General features: G+C 32.4%; 2 protein-coding genes across 2 annotated transcripts; both read right to left on the bottom strand.

Moving 5' to 3' along the window:
• Positions 1-1,705: 1,705 nt before the first annotated feature.
• Positions 1,706-3,270, bottom strand: LOC141678038 (non-functional NADPH-dependent codeinone reductase 2-like). The gene is made up of 4 exons (XM_074484225.1): positions 2,913-3,270; positions 2,496-2,739; positions 2,178-2,357; positions 1,706-2,072 (listed from the first exon to the last, which is right to left on the bottom strand). Exons 1-4 carry the CDS (start codon positions 3,257-3,259, stop codon positions 1,854-1,856), a joined length of 990 nt encoding a protein of 329 aa, XP_074340326.1. The 5' UTR covers positions 3,260-3,270; the 3' UTR covers positions 1,706-1,853.
• Positions 3,271-5,454: 2,184 nt separating this feature from the next.
• Positions 5,455-7,743, bottom strand: LOC141676698 (large ribosomal subunit protein eL42). The gene is made up of 4 exons (XM_074482403.1): positions 7,606-7,743; positions 6,027-6,206; positions 5,831-5,905; positions 5,455-5,699 (listed from the first exon to the last, which is right to left on the bottom strand). Exons 1-4 carry the CDS (start codon positions 7,606-7,608, stop codon positions 5,640-5,642), a joined length of 318 nt encoding a protein of 105 aa, XP_074338504.1. The 5' UTR covers positions 7,609-7,743; the 3' UTR covers positions 5,455-5,639.
• Positions 7,744-9,307: the final 1,564 nt, after the last annotated feature.

Genomic DNA, 9,307 nt, shown 5'->3' with positions numbered 1-9,307 from the left:
TTTCGTGACTCGATCTGCCTTAACAAGATGCCTACGTACCTTGCTGTGTGCCAGAGATCAAGTCAAAAATGTAGTTCTGATTTGTAAGGTGAGACCCCTTATATAGGCATGGGATGTCTTTGAATTAAATTAGGGTTAAAAGACTTGGTGGACAAGTCTCAGAATTAGAGTGAACTTTGGAGTCCTAGGATGTAGGACTCCATACTAATTACGAAAATAATTAATATTCAGGGCTTTTGGGTCCTTTATAATGAGCTTTATTGTTGACCCAACATGGGCATAATTAATGCAACATTAATTGCGCAGCCAGAGTTTATTTTTCTCCATATCAATACCTTTTATTAAATTATACTATGTTAAAGTCTTTCTAAAAATATTTTTCTTTACTTTACTAAATGCACAAATTACTACATATATAGTTAATTATTTCCTTTTTTAGTTTGTTTTAATTTAATAAATGTTGTGGAGGAAAGACATATTAGCTGTTATATTATTTCAAAATATTGTGCAATATACATATTTGGGAAATTAACATTTTACAAGTTTCCCAATAATTCGATGATCAAGTAAAATATTATATTTTTAAGATAACGTCAAATTAAAACTAAAATGACCAAAAATAAATTGTGAAAACATCCTCAATTGTTCGCTGCAATAAATAAAAAAATAACAAGAATTTTGGCTATAGCACGTGTAACGTAACATTCGTAGGAATACTATTTCATTTTTTGGTACAACTCGAAACCATGACTTTTACCGTTAAACTTAAATTTAAATTATCAAAATGAATAGAAAATATTTTCTTCTATTTATCGTAATAATATGAAAAATATAAATTTTTGGCTGGCAGGCGTAGCGCGGGCAAGGTCCCTAGTATTGAGAAATTACCGAAAAGAATAAAAAATGTATTAAGACTAATAAAAAGAAGAAAAGAATCAACAATATTTGATTATGCTCAGGTCTTCATTTTTATAAACCGCACTTCATCATCACAAGTACGATTTTGAGTTATCACGGAACTGCAGCACGGCGTACGCTCGTCAGTACAACAGTAGTTAACCTTGAGGCCTAGTTCTCTAACATGACTTCATGGCCTCATGGGCACTTGTTATCTTCGGGCCAAGGCTGTAATTCGAGTCGGGCGGCTCGCGAGCTCCCCCGGCTCGAACTCGTTTAAGTGCGCTTGATTCGGCTCATTTAACTGCCCGGCTCGAACTCATTTAAGTTGGCTCGACTCGGCTCGTTTACTTAAACGAGCCGAGTTCGGGTAGAAATTCCGGCTCGTTTATTTACTCGAACCAGCTCGACTCGACTCGTGTCGTGAAATTAAACGAGCCGAGTTCGGGTAAAATTTTAGGCTTGATTAAGTGTAAAATTAAACGAGCCGGTTCGCCCGACTCGTTAAAATCGGCTCGTTTAGCTAAACGAGCTGGTTCGACTCGACTCGTAAAATTAAACGAGTCGAGTTCGGGCACAGATTTAGGCTCGATTACTTAAACGGCTCGGCTCGACTCGATTAATCTCGACTCAAATTACGCCCGGCTCGAAACTCGGCTCGCTCGGCCCGAATTACAGCCCTACTTCGGGCTTAACTAACAAGATGGGGATTTTGTCACAATAACCCTTATATACATAAATGTATCACTGATTTCAAGTAAATGTTCATATCTTTTGATATCGATAAAAATCTTGTATCCCAAAAATGGAAGATCAAAATAACAATATTAATGCGAAAAAAGGTCCATTGTTGCACAACTGCTATCGAGCATAAACACACACACAAAAACAACATAACAATAAAATAAAGTATTAATGGGCTCAAAGCCTCAACTGCTCTTGAAGTTTAAGGTTACTCATTCATCCCAAATTTCTTGAATGGTCTTGTAAGGTCCATATGGCGATGTATAATCCAGTCCAAGACAAGCCCTGCTTTGCTCCATTTCACTGATTTTCTTAGCCTCCTCTTCACTCAATTCCCATTTCAATATTTCAAGGTTACTCTTCATCCTTTCTTTGTTGTAGCTCTTCACCACCACACCTATGCCCTGCTCATATGCCCACCTCAAACATACCTATATCCAATTTCATCATTAGTTTCTTATTCTAATATCGAGAGTACATACTTGTCAAAGATAAGGTGAGTGTGTATCTGTCAAAAGGAAAAGATATAAAAATACCTGTGCAACAGATTTGCCTTTTTCCTTGGCAATTTGCTTGAGAACGTCAGACTCCATAACACGGTTAGTTCCGTAAAATGTTCCCACAGCTCCTAAAGGAGCATAAGCAAATACAAATACGCCATTAGCCTTGCAATAATCTATCAGCTTCTTCTGTTGCCAGCATGGATTCACCTCCACCTTTTCACAATTCAACAAATTTTTACTATTCGTATCAACAATTCTATATCTCTAAATATGCAACGCATGTAAAACGCATACTAATAGAATTCAATATATACTATTACTAATTTAATAACAATGGTAAGATAATTTTACTTGAAGAACTGCAGGAGGGATTGTTGCAGTGGCCATAATATTGGCAAGCTTCTTGCATGAGAAATTGCTGAGTCCAATAAACCTTGTCAGGCCAAGTTTCTGACATTCCTCCATTGCTGCCCACACTCCCTTAAAATCCATTGGAACAAAATCTTCCTTCTTTATTGGATACTCATGAACTCCGTGCTTCGAGCTCACCGGCCAGTGGATCAGATACAGATCAAGATACTCCATATTCAAATTCCTGCACATAATAACACACTTACAAAACTTTTTCAATCTTAACATATTAAAAAGTGGTAACTGCTTATCTCTTATCGTCTCAGGTTCGAGGCTCACCCCGAGTTTTACTAGAACTATAAGCCTAATTATTAAAGAAAAAAATGCATGGAAAAAAACGGAACATTCTATTTTTACCTAAGGGATTCTTGAATGGCAGGAAGAACATGTTGAGGATGAGCATCACTGCACCATAATTTGGAAGTGATAAAAAGTTCTTTTCGAGATTTAATCAATCCGCAATTAACGGCTTCTGCAACAGCTTCACCAAGAGGCTGTTCAGAGTTGTAAAGAGCAGCTGTATCAAAATGCCTGTAACCACTTTCAATAGCTTGCAAAACAGCTGTCTTAACTATATTAGACTCAACAGGAGGATCAGCTGATGTACCAAAACCAATCACTGGAATCCCCCTGCTGCTTTCTGTAGGAACACAAACAACATCTTGATGATTGTTCTGAGCCATCTTAGTTGTGAGTACTGACATTGTGGTTACAAGGATTTATATAATGTAACATTCTCGGGGATGTATTTAATCAGGATTTTTTATGGATATTAAAAAATTCCAGAATATTTGATTTGGACTTTAACATATTAATTAAAATCTTATTGTAATCAATGAGAATTTTCAAATAGAAATTTAAATTTTCTAAAAACCTGACTGAATTCAATTAAGATTTTTTTTCTTTTTTTGATGATCAGAAAATATATTAATAAACAGAGAATCAAACATTGCAATAGATAAGAGAAGCTCCTAGTACTGCAGACATAGACCGGGACCATAAAACAAACTGAAATTGACACATAACTAAATAGACATAATAGTGAAATAAAACATTTTTATAACTAAAAAAAATTCTAGAACTGGAAAAATGGCTGAGCTCTTGACAGATTAAGATAAAACTTTTCTAAAAAATTAAGAGATATTGGATTTTAGTGGATTTTCAAGTAATTTTTGTACTCCTTAAAATTCATTAAAATCTACTAGATTTTCAGGTAATTTGTTTATATCTTAAAAAAAGATAAGTTTTTTGTCTGGATCTTATAAAAGTAAGTTTTTTTTTTGTCAGGATATAAAAGATATTCGGCACATTTATAAAAGATATTACATGACAAAAATTCCATTAAGAAATGCATATACTTTCTTGGTAAAATAATAAAGACAAAAGATATGATCATAACCAAGAAAAGGCAATAATTCCTTCCAAAAATGTATAAAAACATATGATTTATTATTTCCATACTTGGATGCATTTCATTTTCCTCACATCTATACTATATTATAATGGAGAAAACATTAAAAGTTTGGTAGTCGTTCGTCGGTACTTGCTGAAATTACTAATTTACCCTTATTTATTTATTTTCATTTTAATTGGTCGGTTGGTTGGTCAATTAATTCTAATTTTAATTAATATCAAAGTCAAATTACTATAACAATTTAAACTTTATTTCATATACAACTCTATATCATTATAATTGATATTAAGGTTAACTCTTTTTTTTACCAATTTAACTTTTATTCATATTAAGTTATATATTATTCAAATTGATATTTCGGGCTAAAATCAAATTATCGTATTGATCTGGACTTAAAAAGTCGGAATAATGGACCTCGGGTTATAAACAAAACATTTAAAAGTTTTGTATTCGATCGATACTTGCTAAAATTACTTAATTACTCTTATTTAATAATTATAATTTAATTAGTCGGTTGGTTCATGAAATCATATCATTTAAAATTTAAATAACAAATTTAAGAATTCAATTCAGATATTTTTTTCGAGAAATTATATAATATTAAATAGTATCTGTGCAATCCGTGCATCGCACGATTTTTAGGCTAGTATTAATTAAAGTATGATAATATTCAAAATTAATAAGTTTCCTAATCTTCTCTATATTTAAAATCTGACTAAAATTTATAGAATTTTGGAGGATTGATAAGAATTTTAATCTCAATATCGGAGATCTTGCATCAACTTTACAAGGTTTTACATTAAGTTCTAGTTTAAAATTATGTAAATTGAAACTCAACAATAATTTTAAAACTAATTTGTTATTATCAAATTGTTAAAATTTAATGAAATCTAAATTAAACGCACAATATCATTTCTTTGTGATTGTAGATCACATATTCAATTGTGGGGACCTTGCTTAAAATAAAAATAAATTCAATGTAAAATATATACATGTACATCAACTGATTCAGTAAAATAATAAAATGGTACTTGTCAATAAATGTCGAAGAAGCCAGAAGGCTCGAATACGTGTTTTTGCTATTCAATAAGAACTTGTCACGTAACATGTTGCCCCTAGTTGCTTACACATCTGGTTCTTACTGAATTTTAGCACCACTAAAAATAAAAATTACTTCAAATTTTAAGAAAAAGTTCTAAAATTTAGATGTCTTCATCTTTACCAAGGTGGCAAGTTGTTTGGCAAATGAAATTCATCCATCCATTCTAATTATACAGTGAACCGGAACATGTGGTAATCTTTTGTGCAAATAAATTTCTATGAAATTACTACTCCCTCCAGCCCGCTAGATTTTTAACATTTAAAATAAAAAGTTCGACAATGGAGTACAATTTTATGGTCTATCCTTGTATGCTAAGGAGCTCTCCACGACCATCTAAAATAAGAACAGACTTGTTACTAACCCCCGACAAGTGTTAAAACCGGTTTGCAAAGTTAAAAACTTCAAATTCAAACTCATAATAACAATTTAACATTTGATCAGGCGTCCAAGCCAACATATTACCAGTTTACAGTTGTAAATAAGTAATGGTAGCTAATATCAAAACTAAAAGTAGTCTGCCTAAACAGATGACAGCATTCAAGTACAAACTTGCAATCAACGGAACCTTCTAGAAGAGAGAAGTGCCCTTTCCCTTCTTGTCTCCACCAATTTCAAAATGCTTGCATCTCTGCATAATCGCATTATTGTAATAATTTAATACAAAAAATGTAACAAGGAATAGAAACAAATATAAAAGAGAAAATGTAACGAGGAATCAAAATGGAAACTGATACAATTCTGCAAAGTTACAAAGCAAACCTTAATTGGGTGCTGAGATACATGTTTGCACCCCTGACATTGGAGTCTCAACACAATCTTTTTGGTAGTCTTGGCCTAAGCAAGAGTAAACAAGAAAAAGATCAAGGGCAGTTATTTTGTCAAGAATCAAAGAGGGCACACCATATATTTAAGAATTCACATGCCAGCTAAACAAAGAAGGGAACAGATTGGTTACCTTTTTGTGGAAAACAGGCTTTGTTTGACCACCATAACCAGATTGTTTACGATCATAACGGCGCTTTCCCTGGGCAGCTAAAGAATCTTTACCCTTCTTATATTGTGTGACCTTGTGAAGTGTGTGCTTACGACACTCCTTCGACTTGCAGTAAGTCTTCTTAGTCTTTGGTACGTTAACCTTGTAGAAAGAGAACACATATACATAATTTAACATCCATAAAATTCATGATCCATAAAATTCATGCTTGCTAAGTCAATATTACAATTTCTAGAAAAATGCAATATTTTCCGTAACAGGACATGAGAAAAAGTCAAGGAAACTCATAAATTGCACAAACAAGAAAAATATATTTAATCAAATGCGGATACGTTGAAGAGCAGTTACATCTGGTTTTAATAATTATTGATGCTAAGAACGATTGTATTCAGTTGAATGATTAGAACAGAACGAGAATGGAACTGAAATTTAAACTACATTTGTGAACATGTATGCATAATACTCAACCTTTCCATCTTTCATTACAAACTTTAAACAAGGGCTTAATCCCATAAATTTACAAACGAACTCCCATTTGTACCTCCTAGTATCTATCTTGGAAATTTTGCATTCGCATCATATTTTTGTTCATTCATCTCTTTTGAATCTGATCTTGTTTCATGGTTTTCCATTAAATTTACACCATATTACACTCTATCCAACCTAACACAGCCCAAGTCATTATCCTAGCCCAAAGCAGTTCACACTGCATAAGGAATTAAAGCAAAATATGCATCCATTCCTACCAACAGTCATAAACATTAAAATGTATACACTATCACTAAGTATTTCTAAGTGCATTCCTAGTACATGCACGAAGACAATAAGACCACCAGAACCACATTCAGTCATGTGCCTAATAGCCTATTTACAAGCTTCTACTTGCATTTACAGGGTAACCGCACAAGTTCATATGCTTGTATAAACATAATGCTAAGACGAGTTAAAATTTTGATTAACATAGACCAAACATGATATCCTCACTAATACAAAGTTACATTAGTTTTAATTTCATCTATAAACGAGTCACAAGAACAGCATATCGACTGTCCTCGAAAACACCATTTCCGTGTAACAGGCAAATTAATTACAACCTCTCACACGACATGTAAAGAACCTAACCTCCACTCGGCCTTGTAATTACGACTACCAAAACTACTAATACGCAATAGCCAGCACCAAAACAGTACTCACTTAGTCACGTGCCTAATCACCGAGTCTCAGAAAAATTACATTTAAGTATAACTACATAGCCTTGGACATTTTAACCCGAATTTTTCGAAAACTGTCAAGTATAACAATCAACTAGCTCAAATAAAAGCATTAACATCTTAAAACAACATAAAAAACAAATTAAACAATTCACGAAATCAATAAACTCAGTTTAGCTCATTCACTAATTTAAAAATCAAATTAACAAGTCTTCATAGAGCAATTATCACGATTTTGCTTCATTTTAGACTAATTAATATGCACATAATGTATACATACAAGAATTTGTATGTATATATACAGAATAGGAGAAGGGGAGAGTGATTACCATGGCTAATTGCTTGATTCTTTGCTGCCGAATCGAGTTCAAATCAAGGGTCAAATGTTTGTGTATAGAGTTAATACAATTAAAACAAAACTAGGGCTAGGGTTTTAGTGGGCTGGACAAATGTTTAACTGGTCCAGTCTCTATGTCAGGCCCAAAATATGTGGTTTTAGAAGGTACTTTTTGGGTTTTATACTTTAAAACATGTCCAAGACTAAAGAAATGAGTGTAAAAATAATAATTATATGTCAAAGTTGTTACATGATCAAAATTTGATTGAAATTTATTAATATATTATAATTAAACCTAAAATTTATATTACTGAAAAATATAATTAATCTACTTTAATATATATCTTTTAGTTCTTTTTTTTTTTTTGCTAAATGTCTTTTAGTTCTTTTAAATTGTATAAGAATAATGTTTAATTTTTTTTATCAAAAATATTAAAAAAGTGCTTCCGTAGTTTTTTCGTGATTTCTTAAAGGGAAAATTTATAGCTAATTTTTAACTTTTATATTAAAATGAAAGTTCAAAAATAAAACTGCCCTTATAAATATTGTTAATTTATGTGCTTCCCGTGATAGTTTTGCTTCATTTTCAAATTACCATGGAAATTAAAAATTAGTTTTTGCATTTCCCTTCTTAAATCATTTCCCGTGATGTTATTATTTCATTACTTTTTTTAATATATATGTCCCTCTTTTTAAGAAGAAATAATGACAAAAATACATCATTTTCCAGTTTAAAATGCATAAAATGCTCTTGAGCGATAAGCTTCTCGCAAAATATCCACCGATTACGCATATCTAGCATGCGTATTTCATTTTTTAAAATTCTGTATAAAACATACATGCTAAACAAAACATAATTAGCATGTTGCTCGTCTGGAGAATTTTGTTGCTTTTGTTAACGGATGAATTATGTCCATAACATTTATGAAGATTTGGGCAAAGTAATGACTATGGTTAAGAATCTCGTTTGAGTGTACGGTGACAAATTTGCATTTACTGAGTCGACTAGAGATTTGACACAGAAGATGAGTGAAATAAATACTATTTTGAAGAGGGTTGCGGTTAGCGGCACCTCGAGTGGTATAAACGATGGTCGCTGCAACTCTAAAGTTCCAGAACCAAAGGCGTTTGGTGGTAGTATGAATGCTAAGAAACTTGAAAATTTCTTGTAAAATATTGAACGGTATTTTGAGATTGGCCACATAGTAAAAAATGAGAAGGTAATAGTTACAAGTATTTACTTGATTGGGGATGCATAATTTTAGTGGCTTACAAGAACAGATGATGATGAAAATTCAGGTAAGGACTCAAATTGATAGTCGAAAAATAGAGAAGAAAGAGTTGAAGGATCAATTGTTGCCTGATTGTGTTGCATGGTTGGATTGAGAAAAAATGAAAATCAAAAGCAAAAAGGTAATATTAGTGATTACGTTAAAGAGTTCAGTTATCCGATGTTAGATACTAAAAATATGTCATACGAGGATAAGTTGTTCAACTTTGTATCGTCAATGAAGCCTTGGGCGCAAGCTAAGTTGCGAAGACAACATGTAAAAGATTTGACTAGTGTAATTGTTGTCGTTGATGGACTGGTGATTACAAGATTGTGAATCATTGTAGTGATGCTAGGAAAATAAGAATGTTGCTGAAAAACTGAAAGGGTATAAAGACAATAAGAAAATTAAGAAAAAAAGACG

This window comes from Apium graveolens, chromosome 8 (assembly GCF_009905375.1).
Source record: "Apium graveolens cultivar Ventura chromosome 8, ASM990537v1, whole genome shotgun sequence".
In the NCBI taxonomy this organism is placed as follows: Eukaryota; Viridiplantae; Streptophyta; class Magnoliopsida; order Apiales; family Apiaceae; genus Apium; species Apium graveolens.
This window is presented reverse-complemented; position numbering and strand designations above follow the sequence as displayed.